This window comes from Staurois parvus, unplaced genomic scaffold (assembly GCF_062004578.1).
Source record: "Staurois parvus isolate SC_StPar_1 unplaced genomic scaffold, SC_StPar_1.0 ptg000303l, whole genome shotgun sequence".
NCBI classification, from domain to species: domain Eukaryota; kingdom Metazoa; phylum Chordata; class Amphibia; order Anura; family Ranidae; genus Staurois; species Staurois parvus.
The window spans coordinates 4,993,734-5,013,635 of record NW_028318099.1 but is presented as its reverse complement, the minus strand read 5'-3'; the positions used below and the strand labels follow the sequence as shown (position 1 = coordinate 5,013,635).

Sequence of the window (19,902 nt, the reverse complement as noted above, 5' to 3'; positions counted from 1 at the left end):
CAAATGTTCACTGGTGGTGAATCAATTACTGTCATTCAAAACACATGCACAAGGAAGATTCACCTGCAGTGAATGGTCCTTGATTTGTCAGAGTCCCCCCAATATACCTCCAGGATTCCAGACTTTTTTCCAGTTGCAGGTTAGAGTGTAAACGTTAACCACTGCTACTATAGACTTATTTATTTATTTATTTCAGGTACTTATATAGCGCCGTCAAGTCACGCAGCGCTTTAAATATATATTGTACATTCACATCAGTCACTAACCCTCAAGGGGCATACAATCTAAGGTCCCTAACTCACATTCATACATACACATACTAGGGACAATTTAGACAGGAGCCAATACACCTATCAGCATGTCTTTTAGAGTGTGGGAGGAAACCGGAATACCCGGAGGAAACCCACGCAGGCACAGGGAGAACATGCAAACTCCAGGCAGGTGGTGCCGTGGTTGGGATTCGAACCAACAACCCTAGTAATGCCAGGCAGAAGTGCTAACCATTTAGCTACTGTGCTGACTTCTGATACATCCTTCTTTTGAGCTAGATTGAATTCGGAAAGCAAGTCCCATCCAATGATTTGTGGCCAGGCCTGCTGGTCTTCTGTGTAAAATTACAGCCCAGAACCTCTGTGTTGAAAATCAACACAGGGCTCTGTACAGAGGGAACAATCTCTCTGTTTCTCATCCCTGCAAAGGAACAAATAGATATTATAGTAAAAACAGCAGTTAACCTCTTCATTACCCTAGATGTTAACCTCTTCCCAGCCCAGAGCATAGTTCCCCCTAGCGTCAGTTAGTGTTAGATTGCTCGCCACACTATCGCAGCCCCATTATAAATCACTGATCACCACCATTAGTATTAAAAAAAAAATATATATATATATATATATATATATATGCGCACACACCATAGTCAACCAAAGACATGTATTCAAGAAGGAATTGAAGAAATTTGATTTTTTTCATTTGTTATTGGATATGTTTTACAGCAGAAAATTAAAATATTGTTTTTTTTCCCATTTATATCGCAAAATGCGGTATTTGGTGATCAAATACCACCAAAATAAAGTTCTATTTGTGTGAAAATGTGGGTACAGCATTGCATGACTGCTCAATTGCCAGTTATAGTAGTACAAAGCTGTATAGCAAAAAATGGCCTGGTCATGAAGGGGGTAAAATCTTCTGGAGCTCAAGTGGTTAGAGGAAACTTACATGAGCAAAGCACCTTCTCTTTTATCTCTCATCATCTCAATTAAAAGAAGACTTTTGCACAGTGGCAGTAGAATGTTTGTATCATGACTTACTGCATTTTACTGTTCTATATGTAAAATCCAATAAAGTACGTGTTAGTTTTGTTTTATACTGCCCACACACCTTTGTTTTTTCTACTAAAGACATAATATTCTTATTGTTTTCATTGGCCTTCTGGGGCCAATGCAGATATTTTAGATAAAACATGCAGTACATACAGGATATTGTCTGTCAATCCTGACATCCTCAAGTATGGGTGATAGCCAAATGTATGTCATCAGAGCAGATCCCGCAATGGGAAAGTCATTGTGTAATATTGGTATGATGCTGGTAGGGAAGTGAGACAGGAAAGTCTGCTGTAATGTTGCACATACAGAAGGCTACACCTCTGCCCATACTTACATTATTATATATCTTTTTTGTCTGCTAATTATATAAACCTGGTTGTGGCTTCTTTCCTACTTTATCTTTCCTTTTCAATAGAATGGCAACACTGCTCTGGCTATAGCTCGTAGGCTGGGTTATATTTCAGTGGTCGATACGCTGAAAGTGGTGACGGAGGAGACCCTGACTACAGTTGTGAGTAAACTCATATAATTATGTCTCTAGGATAAACTATATGATTGATATATATTTGTTGAAAAAGTTGCTGATAGGCTAGACATAGATTGGTAAATTTGTTCTAAGAACACTGGATGGGAGATCTCTACCTAACAACATTTAGGTGTCCGTTTATGAACCAGCGATAAATGATCGCTGCTCAGTTCTCCAGTATTCTCGGAGAATGCAGTTCTCCTGTGAATGCCTTTCATGAAGCAGTTCTCCGAATGAAGGGAGAACGGCCTCCAAACGCTGGAGAACGGTCTACAAATGGTGGAAAACGGCTGATTTTACTATAATCAGTTTACTAAACAGAGGTAAATTATCTCTGCTTAGTTTGCGGTTCCTCCGATTCTCCAGCTCTGGGCTGGAGAATCTGGAGGGAGAACACAGATCTCCAGTGAAGGGCTGAACATGTTCTCCGCTGATCTCCTAAGTGTCATAAACTGTGAATGACCAGAGAATAGCTGCAATCCTCTGAATCACAGCTATTCTCTGTGTCATAAACGGACACCTTAGTTAGAATTAAACCTAATGAATTTGTATCTTATGTCAAAACATAACCACATTTACTATGGATCTTAACGTGATTGTAAATGTTCATAAAAACATGTCATACTTACCTGCTCTGTGCAATGGTTTTGCACAGAGTAGGTCTGATCCTCCTAGTCTATGGTCTTCTGCTGGCACTCCTGGCTTCTCCCCCTACTAAGTGCCCCCCATAGCAAAAGCAGCTTGCTATGGTGGGGGCACTTGTGCATACTTGTTCCTGAGCTGGCTCTGTGTGTCCATAGACCCCCACTCCTGCCTCACAGGCTGTGATTGACAGCAGTGGGAGCCAATGGCTTCCCTTGCTATGTCTGAGCCAATGAGGAGGGAGATAGCTGAGAGAACCACTGCTCTTGTGCATATCATTGGATTGAGCTTGGCCACAGGTATGTATGAGGGGGGCTGAGGGGGGATGCATACTGGGAATGTATTAAGGTAAAAAAAATCTTCAACCTTTAGAAACACTTTAATATAATTATTCCTGTTTACATGTTTTAAATAAATTGACAGCAAGGAAGTTACTCCATGCCTGCTAGGGCTGTTGTAACACATTAAGAGATCCAGACTTGCATAGGCCGACTAAAGATCTCCCATGCATATGTTAAATATAGCAAAGAATAAATGGAAGAAAATTAAGATATGCTGCAGTACACGTTACAAAAAATGGGACAAGGCATAGACATCTTGCTTCAAGCATACCCACTCCATCACAGCCCTCATCAATGTGCTTCTGCTCCTTTACTGTCAACCCAGGAGATTTGGGGTAATATTCTTGATCGAACTTTGCTGCTGCCTCAGTGGAGGCTAAGGCTGGCCATACATTATAAAATCTTCTTGTACAATTTTCCTTTAGATTTACCAAAACCATATAATATGAGGTTAAACCTAAACACTTTCAATTTGTATGCAATCAGGCAGGCCCTTGCACTTGCACTACATAGCTGAAGGTAAATCTAAAGGAAATTGAATAAGAAGATTGTCTAATGTGAGGCCAGCTTAAGTATCGGGCTGTGCAGTCTGGCAGGCATACAAACTGCCTGAGAGCCGTACAAATCCACTGGCATAAAACCGTTTCTGTATGGGCTATAACTGTGTCTATAACTACTTGCCTGGATTTTTGCATTGTATGCAGATGCCCTTCTCAATCACTGTTAGAAACCAGTAATGAAGGTTAGGACAAAAGGCAGAGGTTTCCCCTTTGCTGAACTTTACCAAGATTGCCAAGAAGAGCCAAACTGTGTTGCTTTAGGTTACAATCTGATTTTAGTAAGGTTATATACAGTACATAACCTATGCATTAACCTCTACAAATAAAAAAAAGTAATGCAAGCCTTGAAGTGACAAATGGGGTGTATCGATGTCAGGCTCAGAAAGGGCTTAGAACACATATGCTCTGAGTTAGCATCAGAACTCCACTGACACAATGGGGAGTTGTTTATTTTTTATTTTTGGCAGCCCGGCGAGTATGCACACAACATGTGAATCTGCTGCATTGTTACAGTTCTGCTGTCATATTTGGCTTGTAATACGCCCCAGTCCAACATGGGAAGTTATGTTTTCTCTTGCTTTATTCTTTAACAGATGGTGACTGAAAAACATAAAATGAATGTTCCAGAAACAATGAACGAGGTTTTGGACATGTCGGATGATGAAGGTATGGATGTAACGTCTATCCTTCCTTTTATCTGTGTCATCACCAGTCCCGCCTTGAAAGTCAGTTATGTTAAATGAAAAAGTGTCTGTACTATCTGCTAGGGTGGTTTTACATGGGCGTGAAGATCCCCAGATTGCCTGCTGAGCTACACTGACTTCAGACAGCCATTGGTGATGGTCAGTGTATCATTATTCATCCCTGTGATTATCAGGTTACTGTACAGTGCATATTAGTGAGCCGGAAGTACATAAGACTGCATTTTTGGTCTGCAGATGCTTGGACCATTACTGACCTTTGATATGCCCTGCAGTTACCTCCATAATGATGAACAATTATGCGTGGCTGCCTGACAAAGTAAGTGCAGCTTAGCAGCATGCAGATATCTGATCTTTGGATCCATGAAATGTCATGCTAAAGCTAGCCATAGATATTACAACCTGGATCACACAATCCCACTTAGATTTACCAACAACTTTTGAGTGTGAAGGCCTACCTTAAACAAACTGAATAGACTGTTTAGATAAAGCTTCACATGACACAGTTGTTGACAAGTCTTAAACTGGCTTTGTCAGCACCACTGATTGAAAAAAATGATTGAAAAATCGAAGGAACGGGAGGAAAATTGTCAACTGACTAACACCTGCATCCAATGCAGGCACTGTTTGGTTTTTCTGGCAGCTGGTGGAATACAAAAGCCATAGCAGGAGGTTCTTCCATCTGTGCCATTTAGCATAGCTGGAGGAATTTGTTAGATTTTCTGTTTTGTTTTGCCCACAAGTTGAATGAAAGACGTATATGAGTGTATGGCCTGCTCAACAGAGATTGTACAGCCAAAACCATGTGTCCTTTTTTTGCTCATCTGTTATCAAAGCTTATGATAGTGATGTGTGCACCCAGCAAAAAATGGCAAATTGTGTTTTAGATAATTTGTATAATCTGATATAGTCCATGTATTATTATTATCATTGTTATTGATGACATGTAGGCACACTTGTCCTACCCAAGCATTATATTTTTGTCTCCTGTTCGTACAGTTCGTAGAGCCAATATACCTGAAATTCTCAGCGATGCTGAGTATTTATCAGAAGGGGATGAAGGTATTTATAATGGTGGCAGATATAACAAACACCAATAATATGGGGCTCTAACAACTACAACAGCTACTTCATCCTCTCATATGTCTGGGGTCTACATCATTGAGATCCACCTGCCAAAATTAGCATCTCTCGCCTTATCAGCATCCACCATGAAGACACGCAAGAAGTTCTCAGTACTCTGACTACTTGCTGCCATTTTGTTTTCTTTAAGGGCTCGTTCACACCAGCCACTGCATTACAACGCTGCATTACACAGACATCTCATAAAGTTCAATTGCCTTGCAGTGTGCTGCGCTGAAAAAAGTACTGAATGCAATACTTTTTCAACGCACTGTCCAAAGTTCTCACTACAGACAGACACGCAGTGTGAATTGGACAGAGCTGTTCCTTTATGATGTACCTTTTATTTATTGACTATTTGTGAGTACAATACTTATTATATACATTCATTAAACATATTTTAAGGTAATGCACTAGGCCAGTGCACCCTCTGTTTGTTTTTCTCTATTCAGTACTTTAGGACTCCCCCAGTCCTTTGAGGGCAGCAAGGCGTGCATATGAATTTCGTTATGTGGTCCTATTGACATTGAGTCCATCCCCAAGAGCAGGAGTAACTGGTTTTCTACTTCTACACAGCTATCCAACACAGTCCTACAGCAAGTTGTGTGGACCTAGACTTAGAAAATGCTGCGTTTATCTCTTATTTATCCTTTTTTTGGCACCTAAGTGCTTCTGGTCCTCTCCAATCTATTTTAACCACTTCCGGTCTACCTACATGGCATCAGCTGTACATCATTGTTCTGGATTAGTTTTCTGATGGTAACTACAGGCACATCCATTTGTGGTCACGTATTACAGAGTGACAATGCAGGAGCACAACAGGAAATCTTTGACGTTCATGGCAGGATAAACATTTTTTTTTAATAAAAGCTGCAGATTGAAATTTTTTTTCAATGAAAGCTGCAGATTGAAAACGTTTTGTGTCACTGAGTCAGAGTAATCATGGAGATCAGGAAATTAAGAAGTGCTGATCTGCATAAGGTAATGGAACAACAGCCAGACAGCAAGCAACTGTAAAACAAGAAGACACCAATGGAAAATCTCTATATTTGCCCTTTAAATACTTTGTCTCCAATGTTTTTAATGCTAGGTACACATGGGGAGTTTTTTTTTTGTTCAACCTATTGGACTGAATGAAAAAAATGGAGAGGTCGCTGTACTAACCAGGGGCGGACTGACCATTCGAGCACTCGGGCACTGCCCGAGGGCCGGGGTAAGTAGGGGGCCCCATGAAATGCCTCTGGTACCTTTTTTTAGGCTTTTTTGAGTGTGGACAAGGACACAGAGGCCCCATGATCTTCTATTGACCAGAGGCCCCATGAGTTGTCAGCCCGCCCCTGGTACTAACTAAGCAATGTTAGTGCAGCGATCTTCCCCGCTTAGCTATTGTGTTCTGACAGGGAACTGCTCTTCCCACGAGAACAAACTGATCAGCACTCACAGAAGAAGCGTTTTGACAAAGCAAAGCTTCTGTGTGAAACGCGTTAGCCCTCTTTCCCCTGCTTGTACATCTGTGTGCTCTTTTTGATATTATTATTTTTTTGGATCCTGTATTGGGAGTCCAGCTATCTGGACTCTTTTCCTCTCTTACTAATAGCCATTGGCTGCAACTGCTGATTGGATGCAGGTTTTCCAGCACCATTCAATAAAAGCCGGTCATTAGACTGGCTTCTGTTGGACAGGCTGCTGTACACACTGACAGAATGCTGGCATAAATAAACTGTCCAACTATTTAGGATGCAGTAAAGTTAATTCCCTCTTTTTTTATATATATACTGTATTAGGGTCTGTGCCTTATATTCTCACCGTCAGGTGCATGCAAGGATTTAATGCTGTTTGCTGCAGATGTTGGTTATTCTAAAATCCCCGGATTAGTGAATGAAAAAAACAGCATGTGACTAAAATGCAGCTAAATCAAAACGAAAATCAAACCTCAGGATCTGTCCTTGCCATATTTATTTAAATGCTCAGTGCTTTTAAGTTATTAAAAAATGTAGCTGGTTTGTATTGTTTGAGCTCCATATTACAGACTTAACGTTTTCTACTAATTACATGGTGTGTTTTGTTTTTAATCAACTGAATTAATTCCAGTTTTCTGATTGTAACCACGCTAATCCTAATGTCTGATGTGACTGAGCTTTTGGTAATGTTTATTAATGTGAAGTGAAGAATGATGCATTAAAAGTTTAAATAAAACCTTGGAAAAGTGCAAAAAAAAAACTTACTTTGCTTTGGTTTATATACATATAATAGGAAGAACTAATTCTATTCATTGAGACAAATGTTTTGGCACAGAAGGATTATTTTTGGAAATAGTTTTTGAAAAGCGTGCATACAAACATATTTCCCTTAATACCTTGGTAAAAAGCGACTGATTACACTTTTGGTCAATGTACAAATTAGTAGGACTTTGGGGTCAGAGGCCAGTGTTATTATGAGATGCAAGTCAGACTAGGACACACCATATGGAGCAGAGTGAGAGGACTTTAATCCTTCATATGGATTAACTTCTTTTGCTGTAGCAAGTGGCATGTGTCCTGGGCTGACTTCATTCCGACTTCCACTAAACTTTAATGAAATTGTCATTACTTTAAGTGACTCCAACTTGAAAGTGATTCCAACTCTATATACAGTCTCTAGCTATTGTGTGTTTGTGTATATATATATATATATATATATTATTTTTTTTTAGAAAAACAATAACATGAACACTTTCAGCCATTGAATAAGAACATGCACGACTTCACTTTCACTGGCTGCATATTTGTTGCAAGTAAATAACTCAGGATGCATGCAAAACAGAGACAGCTAGGGAGCAGGGGCGGACTGACCATTTGGAAACTCGGGCACTGCCCAAGGGCCCAGGGTCAGTAGGGGGCCACATGAGATGCCCCTGGTACCTTTTTCATAGGCTTTTTTGAGTTTGGCAAGGACACAGGGGCCCCATGATCCCCTATTGCCCGGGGACCCCATGATTTTTCAGTCCACCCCTGCTAGGGAGATAACATTTTCACAAGGCTTTTGGCCATAGGGTATATCCTACATATTTTCTCTCAGTACAGGTTTCTGCTTAGAATAAAGCTGGCCATAGACAGCTCTATTTTCAGCTGATTCCTGCTGAATCAACCAAAATCAGAGCTGCGGTTGGCCATACAAGCACACCCCGGCCCAACAAGTCATTTAAAACGTTGAGGAGCCAGGTGGAAAACACTGGAACAGCAATAGACATTAACTCCAGTGGTAGCAGAAAAACGCTAAAAACATGTGTAAATGCAGTACCTCATTTAGTGCTTGAATGTCTATCTCATTGGCCAGAGTACTTGCCACTGAATAAATGCCCAAGCGCTAAATGTGGCTTGCACTTAGGCGCATTTTCATGCGTTTTTGCCATGTTTGGCGTTTTCTGGCCAAAATGTTCCTCTCCTGAATACGATTAATTTGCGTTCAGGAGAGGGACATTGAACTGCTCCTAAACTCTGATAAAAGCATATGTGTACATGGACACATAAGCTTTTGTTGAGTTTAGGGGCTTTGGCAAAGAAATGCCAAAAGCTCCTAAACTCACATTTAGGACCAGCAGTGTACATGAGGCCGAATAGTCCGTAGAGTGGCTGCAACCTATCAGATGTAGTCACTGTTCGGGCAGTGGAGATCCTTCCATCCATGTTGCTAGCGTGGATGGGTGAATTGATTTTACACTTGTTCAATCTGTGGGCTGAATAAGAGAAAGTCAAGCCATGTATGGATACCTTTAACCAACATGAATCGGAAATGTTCCTGCATATTGAAAAATATGAACATGTAATAATGAGCATTCTCATGTTTGCTCATGCTTGCTTGATTTCTAAATCCTACATTTCCTGATTATCCCAAGCAATGATTGGATTCTCGGTGCTTTATGTGGACATTTCAAAAAATATCACAATGTAAACACTGTGGTCAGTATCTGTGGACTCCAAAGTTTATTGGCCACCTTCTATAAAACTTTGTTTTCTAACAGTATAGAAGGTTTGAAGGTTATTTGCCATAAATATCACAGAAGATATCATATAATGAGTTCACAGAAACATTAAAATGTGTAACACTTATCACAAAAACTTTCCAAGAAGGGAATTATCCTATGAATGAACATGAAATGTCACATAAAAAGTATATTTTTTGAAAGGAAGAAATTGCAGAACTCCAGGTCTTTGTCTGTATTTTGAGGCACTTGGCTCTCTAGTAAAAGTTCTATTAGTATGTGCTCAGCTATCATCTAATTACTGTGTAATGACCACAACCAATTGAAAAGAAAGCTGAGGTCCACATTCTGACAATAGCATACTGAAAGGAAATGTATTGGTATTTACTGTTGGGATTGGATTGTTTATTGTTGATATAAAGACAATGGGTAGAAAGAAAGTTTAACCAAATGTCTGATTAGCTGCAGGCAACCCTTTCATAAATACAAACCCGTGGATAAGGCAGGCTTTCTTGTTTATGCCTATACAAAGGGCAAAGGAGCTGAGGGGGGCTCTTATCTTAGAAGGAAACTGTAGTAATAGAAACACTTTTTCTAAAATTTTTCATTACCTGCTATCCCCAGAAAAACAGGCAACTTCTGGTTCAGTGTACCCAGTCTAGATAATAAAGATCAGAAGACTGTCATTTCATATGGTCAGGTAAAAGTGGACATACATTCAGCGATTTTTGATGGATTTTGGTACAAGCGATTGCAAACAAGCGATTAACCACCATTTACAATTCTGAGCAATTCAGCACGCATGGTATTCTGCTTTATGCAATCAAATGAAAATATTGTTTAAAAATGTGATTTATCAGTTATAAATGGCAACAATTTAAAACAGCTATTGATTTGAATTACAATTTGTTCTCTGACACACATGCAGAGATTTGATTGACAAAATTCTGTCCCAGCCAGTCAACTTGCCAGGTTTGGAATCAGTCGCGAGCTCATTAAATTGGCAGAATGGAGGGTCTTCGCTTTGCAGTTTTATTCAATCAGTTTAGTTGCATTGGATTGGATTGTGAGTGGCTGCCTTTAAGCGACATGCTTGTATGGGGAATTCTAACAGGCTTGCCTCCTCACTGATAATGGCAGTATTTCATTTATCTTAAGGCTCCGTTCGAATATAGTTCTGAATTGCAAATTTCAAAATGCACAGGTAAAATGTCAAATCGTGCATCAGTGTGTTCAGGTGCCATTCATTCCAAAGGCACCTAAAAACACGGTTCTGCTGCAATTAATTTACAGAACTTCTTTTGAGTGACACTCGTCACGTGAATTGGTTTGCGCAATTAAATCACAATTTGTCACAGGACAATTGTGGCAGAATCGCCCCATATTTTTAGGTGCTATTGAAATGAATGGCACCTGAACAAGCTGATGTTCGACTTGACATTTAACAGAGTGTTTTAAAATTGCAGGTAGAATCACAATTCCAAAAGCCTATATGTAAACAGAGCCAATAAATTGCACTACCAGGGTGACTTCTGGGCAGCTCAATAGTAGCTGTAGTTGAATCCATACTATACATCAATTAATAATAAAAGAAGAGAGAAATCGGTGCAGTGCTAGGATAAAAGGTACCATAAACTAAGTGCTCAATATAAATGCCCTAAGGGTATAGGCAAATGCAAAAGGAAACAGAAAATGCAAGGTAGAATACAGTCCACTATTCAGTGCACAAAAGTCCAAATTCCCATATCAATTGCTGTGAGGGATATGTTGCAATTCAGAGGTAGGGGTCCTTAAAACAGATAGATTGCGCACTCACCAGAAGTGCGTATAAAATACGCATGTAGAGAGATATATGTTCTTCAAAACATCTCGGTCAATAGGGTTCTGGTCAGATCGCACTCTATATTCTCCTCCGTCTCACCGTGTTCAATAAATCCCAGGGTTCGGTACAGGCGTCAAAAATCCCCTTAGTTCATCCAGGCACTGTGGAAGGTGGTGCTCTCAGAGAGAGCCCAATAAGGGACGCCACATAGTGTAGTAGAGTATGAACAGGTTTATTTCTCAAATCAGATAAAAAAGGATGCTACTGACCATGAATGTAGTTGGCCACAGATGGTGGCTAGATGTCCATGTGCTGTAGCCCTCTGATGCGTTTCGTGCGATGCACGTTCTCAAAGGGTGTAGGGCTTACGCTCGGTAAGCCCTACACCCTTTGAGAACGTGCTATCTGTTTTAAGGACCCCTACCTCTGAATTGCAACATATCCCTCACAGCAATTGATATGGGAATTTGGACTTTTGTGCACTGAATAGTGGACTGTATTCTACCTTGCATTTTCTGTTTCCTTTTGCCTTAGGGCATTTATATTGAGCACTTAGTTTATGGTACCTTTTATCCTAGCGCTGCACCGATTTCTCTCTTCTTTTATTATTCATTGAAAGGTTTGTTGGTTACCTTTTTTTGGTGTTCTAGCAGCTCATATAGACATATTTGGGGTAGCGCTCGCTTTACATTTTTTACTTTTATACATCAATTAAGCCTTGTACATATGATGAGAATGTCAGACAAATGATTGTCAGTTTATTTTTTGCATGCTAATCTCTTATCAAAAATGAAGAGGTTACTAAAGTTATGAAAACTCTCATACATCATAATACAGCTTTGGAAGTGATGCCATGTATTGTATTGTATTGTAATGTATTCTTTTGATTCCGAGCATGCACGTGATTACTTTTTTTTGGATAATTTCATATGAACTGTTGTGATCAGCTCTCAAAAGCTGTGTACTAATGATCAGATTTATCAGACGATCGCTCTGAAAGCAGTATTTTCCGTTCGATTTTCTCATCCTGTATACTAGGATTTACACAGGTTCAGAATGGAATCCAATTGTTGTTCAGAGACACCTTGTACCAGGATATAAAAGCTCATTGAGGAGCCCAGCAGGTAATCAGGAAACCCTGTATGGAGCAGAGGCTGGGGGAAAGTGGCTCCAGGCAAAGAGCTAATACACAAGAGTATTTTTTGTAATAGATTATTCTATAGACAACAAAGAAACTAATTGTATGTTAATTAGAACCAGAAAGGCTTCTGTTACCTGGAATGCTATGCTAACCACAATAAAGGACTATGTGCAGAACTGAGAAAAACTACAGTCCACCCAAAAATGTTATTTCCAATGCTGGAGTGTTTTCGTTGACACAGTTATGCCTTATGATTTTAACTTTCTTTGACTCTTTGAGTTATGTCATATATCTTGATTTCCCTATTCTACACACCGCTACTAATTTCAAGGTGTTCTCATTCTTGCAGAAGTACTTCATTTTATGTTATGAAGAATACAATCAGGGGAGAGGGACGACTCTTTCCTGAAGCTGGAGGAGTAATGCTAACCATACACAGCTTGAATTTTGGCTGATTGCTGCTGAATCGGCCAAAATAAAAGCCTTGGGGTTGGAAAATTGTTGGCCAAACAGTGGTTTGCATCCAACCAGATGCAGCCACTGTTCAGGTATTGTGACAGCTGTGGATGTTGGTGGCTGCTTGAATGCAATCGTCAGCAGCAAAGATTACTCCATCTCTGCTATTAGCATGGCAGAAGGAATCGGGTGATTTCTCTTCTTCAGCCCCAGTTGAACTGTGCATGGACAGTCTTAAAGCTTTATGGTGAGTAGGAGCAATTGGGAATTTGGGTGAAGAGGTTTTTTTTATACTTGAGTTCCCAAGAAATGATAAACTAAGTGATGTTTCAGTTTATTAAACACTACCTAAAACTGATATATCGCTTTTGGATACACAGGCCTTTTAATGTTTGAGCAGGATGCTTCACCATTCTGCTGTCAAACGATTCCCCACTTTTTTTGTAGTAGTCTGTGTGCTTCTTCTGCATCCTCCCATAAAAATATATACACAGAGGGGATTATTTACTAAATATGGTGCACAATTTGGTGCAACTCTGCTTACAAAGCTTACAGGTTTTATTGTCTAAGGCTAATTGAAGTTAGAAGCGAATTGGCTGCCATGCACAGCTGCACCAGATTCTGAGTGCTCCAGTTTTAGTAAATATTGCCCAGTATGTTTTGTTCTTCTGACAAGGAGAATGTTAGAGAGTTCTGTCAGAATCTTTTTAAAATATGCTTTCAGCTGCTTGGTGCTGCTACTTAGGATAGATCTCCCCTATAAATAGCAGTGACACACAAGTCTCTATTTCATCCCAAGGCTTTGTTCAGATGGATGTTGACACTTGTGTTCTGTGCAGGCCGCATTTTTTCATAGACCAATTCCTGGGAATTCCTCGTAGCCACCAAGAGCATGTTCCGATCTCTGTAATTCAGAAGCATGATAAGAAAAGGGCTTGAAGGGGAGCCTAGAATCGGTGGGGTAGAGGGGTCAAATGGGCCTGCATAACCACAACCGTAGATGGGAGATCATGGAGGACTAGCAGCATGGTAAGGGACTTCTCAGTTAACTCTGCAGATTTGGAGCCTTCAGCCCGCTCAGAAATGCCCACCACCTGGAGGTTGTTGTGATGGAGCCCGTTCCCCATGTCCACGGTTCTCCCCTGAAGTACCTTTACTTGCCTCTGCAAAGTCCACAGCTCCCTGAAGTCAGTCTGGACTATGTCTTCCACCTGAAAAATGTGGAATTCAGCCTCAGGCAGTGGGTAGCGATATTTATTCATATAATGTCTGATGAGACTGATATTGGCGGACATGGAGTCAATCTTGGTGATCAGCCCTTCTTTACAGGAGGTGATGGCCATCAGTAAGTACTCTGCAGATGGCCCAGTATCTTCTGCAGATGACCCAGTGTCCCCCATGGCTGTAGGAGATGTCTTTGTGCTCATCAACAATGCAGTTTGAGCAGACCCTGTGGCCAAGATGGCCGCAAAAGGGAAAGAGCGGAAGGACCTGCTGAAGGCTGGCTGTTTCAGCTAGCTAGGCAACATGGTGAGATGAGATTGCATGCACACCAGATTGACAGCAGGTAGAGAAAGGTCCGCAGGTGGATGAGGAGTCAAACCACTGCTTCAGGATAACTGAAAGGATTAGAAGTAGAGCCCAGACCAAATACTAGTTTTTAATACCAGAATCTGTTCAAGTAGTATTAGAGTACAAAGCAGAAGAATAAACATTCTAGCACTAGACAGTGCTGCCTTCTTATAAATTATATTATCATTTGTAGACCTTTTCAGTTGCTCCTGTATGAGAGGAATGTGTCTTCTCACTGAAAGGTCCTTCTGCTGTGTCTGTGTTAAATGGGGAACAATGACACTGACCAAGCATCAGGGAATGCAGGTCACATTGCACTCTCAGCTCCTTTTTAGACAAGTTAATTTATCGCTTGGTGAAGCTGGCACTAGAGAACATTTAATTTTGTGCATTACATGCAAGGAAACTGCAGAACTATTAGTGCGGTGCTGGTTGAATAGGATAACACTACCAAGAGAATGAAAATATCAATTGTTAAATGCTGACCATATGTTCCTTACATTTATTTATTGCTGCAAAGAAAGACATCTATGAAGTCCAGCCTGGGTGACAACCATGGTTTCACAGATACGCTACAAGAATGAGCGTAGCCACCCAGGGGCAGGAGTTGTGTTATTCTCAGGATTACTAGGTGAATAATAAAGTTACATAGTTAGTCTGGCTGAAAAAAGACAAATGTTCATCCAGCTCAACCATTAAAAAAAAACAAGTTATAGTCCTATACCCACAGTTGATCCAAAGGAAGGCAAATAAACCAGGGGAAAAAATTCCTTCTTGATCCTGAGAGCCATTCGGATATTTCCTGGATCAACTTTACCTATAAATATTAGTATCCAGTTATATTATGTGTATCTAGGCCTTTTTAAATCAGTCCACTGAGCTGGCCAGAACAAACTCTTGAGGGAGTCTATTCCACATTTTCACAGCCCTTACTGTGAAGAAACCTTTCTGTATTTGGGATTAAATCTCTTTTCCTCCAGACGTAAAGAGTGCCCCCTTGTCCTCTGTGATGACATCAGGGTGAATAACTCTACACCGAGTTCACTATATGAACCACTGATGTATTTATACATGTTGATCATATCCCCCCTTAATCTCCTCTTCTCAAGAGAGAATAAATTCAGTTCCTCTAATTTTTCCTCATAGCTGAGCTCCTCTATGCCTCTTATCAGTTTGGTTGTCCTTCTCTGTACTTTCCCCAGTTCCCCAATATTCTTTTTGTGAATTGGTGCCCAAAACTGAACTGCATATTCCAGATGAGGTCTTACTAATGATTTGTACAGGGGTAATATGATATCTCTCTCTCTGGAGTCTATACCTCTTTTAATACAAGATTTTGCTCGCTTTAGAAACCGCAGCTTGGCATTGCATGCCATTATTAAGCTTGTGATCTACCAGAACCCCCAGATCCTTCTCCACCATTGATTCCCCCAGTTGTACTCCCCCTAGTATGTATGATGCATGCATATTCTTAGCCCCCAAGTGCAGAACTTTACGTTTATCATCATTAAACCTAATTTCCCAAATATTTGCCCAATTAAACATTGCATTGAGGTCGGCTTGTAAGAGACATCCTGTAAGGATGTTATTCCACTGCACAGCTTGGTGTCATCTGCAAAGACTGAAACAGTATTTTTAATCCCAGACCCTATATCATTTATAAATATATTAAAAAGTAAGGGTCCCAACACTGAACCTTGGAGTACACCACTGACAACCCCAGACCATTCAGAGTATGAATCATTAACCACTACTCTCTGAATTCGGTCTTTTACATACTGATTTTTCCAAGCCTGTAGACTTTACCTTGCAAAGTAATGCCGCCAACACATCTAAGGGCTGGTAGCTGCAATATATTACAATTTTGGTTTTGGGTTTAGATTAACTAGCAGGGATGACCAGCAACCTGGATCTGCTGATGCTGCTGGCTTGTCAGAGGAGGGAATAGATGGGTTGTGTGATGTCTGATCGACCATCACTGAGGACATCTCAGTCACAAATCTCTCCCTCCCTCTACCCAGGAAGAACTATGTCATCAGAAGTGTAAATATTTAACAAGTACATTAGTGAAATGAAAACCTAAACTTCAGGATGCACTTGGCTGAAAACTGAAATGGGCTGTTTTTAAATTTTAAAAAAAATGCATTAATGTGGCTAGCAATTTTGCATTGAAGTCACAAGGGAACGTTTTTGTATTGAAGTCAATGGGGACGCGATTGTGCATAAAGTCTATGGGACACAATTTTGCATTAAAGTCACTAGGGGGCGCTTTGGACTTGAAGTCAACGGGGATGCAACTTTGCATCAAAGTCTATGAAACACAACTTTGCATGTATCAACACCATTTTTTCTGTCGGCAAAATGCCGATAACACTATTTTTGACCGATATGTTTTGGCCGCCGATATATTGGTTCTCTGTCATCACATTACAGTCCTGTTCACACATCAACAAGCATTAAAATACATGAAAATGCTCAAAACATGGATGTGCATTGCCTTCCATTTATGTGCATTTTTATGTGCATTGACACTTTTTTATGTGCATTAATTTGCTATGGATCCTTGTAGGTGACAAAATAATAAAAAGCTTTTTTCTTTTCTCAATAGATTTGCATTGTGTTACAATGCACACATATAGTATTTTAGCGCATGACGCTAGCATTATGGTGTGAACAGGACACATAGAAAATAATTGTGGTGACCTGCGTCCATCCAGTGCAGTAAAACGCTGTATGTGTGAACAGGGCCTTGATGGTCACTTGTAGGCCTTGGGCACACTGGATGTTTCTCTATCTCTTCTTCACGTCTTTCCTCCTGGCAGCAGCATGTTGCCATTAAAAAAACACTCTTGATAATTGTAAGTGTTTAACACACTTAGCTGCGTCAAGCTTTTAAGTGTTAATTAATTTTATTGGCCAGAATAATTTATTTTGGCCAATGAATGAATGCTAAACGCATCTAGTGTTAACGTGCACTTTGATGCGTGTCAAGTGTATATGTGTCAAGTGTTTTTTTCTGCCAAAATGACGCTGCCCCTGGATGCACTGACTGTGGGATGCCCAGTGTGCATGGGGCTGTGGCAGTCATGACATTTGAGTTTTGTATCAGAAAGGGGCCTTTTCTATCAATCCTACCATGTGGTGGAGCCTGAAGACCTGGACTGCCCACCCCCTTCTCTTCATCAGTGCTGTACTCCTCCGGACCCTCCATCTCCCCTCTACTCCCCAATACTGACATTTCCCATACTGTGCACCATTTCTCCCTGCATTGCACCCCATGACCCTCCACAGACTGCAATAAAAATGGACAGAGGTTCTAATCCCTCACTACTCTATCCAAAACTAAAAAAGTATTGCCTTTAGCATAGTTTGTCCACATGAACAGGATGCTGCAATATTGTTCCATGTTCCTCCTGATCTTGGTTGTAGATTTGTAGGATAATTGTATCCCATGAAGAGATGTCTCCCCTTGTGTCAGTACTCCAGTTGGCAGACAGAATGAATGGTACGGCTAGTAAACACAGCTGTAAATTTTTTCCCAAAATATTCACATGACTTTCACTCAGGATTCACATTGTTTTATAACTGAATCCACTAAGAAACATCTTGGGCAAAAATTGTGTGAATCTTGTGTGATAACATTTATAAATAGACCCCTATTTGAGGGAAACTCTCTTTACAGCGCCCCAGACAGCAGAAAAACCTGACAGATGTTCTAACCTCCCCAAGTCTATAAAAAAATTAGTATAGATACTTTAAGGCTCCATTTACATTAGCGCCTCTCTATAGTCATGCGATTTCCAGTGCGATTTTGGAGCGACTTGTGGTGCAAATTTGATCCGACTTTACATTCACTGGACTAAAGTTGCATCAAAAGTCATCCCAAAGTAGTGCAGGAAACACTTTCAAGTCACTGCACGGATTTGAATGGCACTAACAAACAAACAAAGAGTGGGACCCCAAAAGTTACATAGTAAGTCGCACAAGTGTGAATGGACTCTAAAAGCTAGGTTCACCTTTAAAAAGAATAATAAATGCACATATTTTGTAGGAAAATGTGCATTTTTGTTGTTTGTTTTTTACAGCAGTCTGTAAAGCACTGCTCCCAATCAATGGATCATGGGTGCAATGTCAGGCTCCTGCAGACACCTCCTATAGCTCTCTGCCTGTTCCGCCTGTCAGATGAAGGGCTGGAGGAAGATTCAATGGATGACAAATGTGCTGATTAGTCCATTGAGAACTAGTCTATCTATTGTGGCAGACAGGACTGTCACAGGAGAGAGGGGGGCATTCGCATCATTTCTGGGGTCCTCCTCTTCTGCGTTTGCCCCCATAGCAAGCACCTATGTTTTTGTGTATTACCTTCTGCAAAATCTCATGCTTGGTTTGGACATTGATCATCAGTATAATTAATGTTTGGCTAAATCTTATATAGATTGATCACTTGACCCACGTTTTTACATGCATTGCCAGTTTTTGCAGCAGATGAATTTACTGTTTCATTTTTTGGAACAGAAAGTCAATAGAAATCTTGATATGTGGGAGTGTCAGAAATGAATGCATGGGTATATCACTTTAAAATCTGAACCACAAAAGTTCGATATCCCTATTATTACAGATGTCAGCATGCTGTGACTGCAGAGACGCTGTATCTTTAAGGCTCAGATTACCAGAAAAAAAAAAATCCACACCCCCTGGCTGATCCCTATTTACATACAAATACTTCAAGGGCTCACATTTACACCATTCACTGTGTGCAGAGTTTTGCCAAAGTTTGTAATCCAATCAGAAGAGGCATTCAATGGATGTCTGCGGAGCGATTTGTCACCAGGATCATATTCTACACTTCAGATGACTGCTGTTGTCTCTTTTTTTTTCCTCCTGGGTTGTTTGCGTTGCTGTATTTTTGTAGCACACCGTTTAAAGGGACTTTTGTCTTGGAGGATTATACCTAACAGAGCTGCTGGGCACTTTAAAATGTCTGGACTATGTTGGTTGTCACATGGAAAAGTTAACATGACCCCGTGGAATTAGCTATTTTTTTTTCCCCGTGCTCTTTTGGATTAATTTTAATTCACTTCTTAAGGACTACAAGGAATTTCTGGATCGCCTTTATTTTTATCTTCGCTTTAAGCTCCAATGGCTCTCATAACAAGTAAGGTTTTGTATGCTTTGCTTTTCACATCTTTGTCACTGCAAAAGGCAGAGAGCAAATTTAAAAAAAAAATCCCTCTGGCTTTTAAACCTGTTTCTTAAAATAAAAATGGGAGAGGCGGAAAGATGATCTATTCTTTATGAGTGGACTTCTGTACGTGCTAGCATGCTGTGTATTTTTAGATGGGTTCTGGCCAGTTAAACACACAATCCTTCTGTGGCTTCCTGGATGGAAACTGTGGCTTTCAGTGAATTATCCCTATAAAAGAGAATGGAGAGAAGGAGATTGCATTGATTACAAGTCTCTATAGAAAGGTAATGACTAGTTGTAAAGAGAGAGAGGCTGTAGTGCTCTGAACTTTGCTTTACCCACTAGCCTGCAATGGAAAAAACAATTAGGAGTGAAGTAGAGATAAAGGTTCTGGAACCTGTGTCACTGCTGGAATGCAGCTGCTGTAACCTGAGGTGCAAGTGTATGCGACTAACTCTTTGTGGCCTGTGTTCACCTGAAAAGAAATGGAAATCATGTTGTCCCTTTTGTTAGGGACACTGTGTATTATAGTCATTTTCATGTGTTAATGA

The 19,902-nt window shown here is 40.4% G+C and overlaps 1 protein-coding gene across 30 annotated transcripts in view; it reads left to right on the top strand.

Moving 5' to 3' along the window:
* The window catches only part of ANK3 (ankyrin 3), an 818,082-nt gene that overhangs the window by 678,291 nt on the left and 119,889 nt on the right, over nucleotides 1-19,902 (top strand). For 22 of the 30 annotated variants that reach the window (XM_089683172.1, XM_089683174.1, XM_089683180.1 and 19 more), the window contains 3 exons: nucleotides 1,738-1,833; nucleotides 3,985-4,057; nucleotides 5,092-5,154. In XM_089683172.1, the coding sequence (XP_089539298.1) occupies nucleotides 1,738-1,833; nucleotides 3,985-4,057; nucleotides 5,092-5,154 (232 nt within the window). The remainder of the gene's footprint in view (nucleotides 1-1,737; nucleotides 1,834-3,984; nucleotides 4,058-5,091; nucleotides 5,155-19,902) is intronic. The other 8 variants (XM_089683177.1, XM_089683182.1, XM_089683183.1 and 5 more) reach the window with 1 other exon arrangement.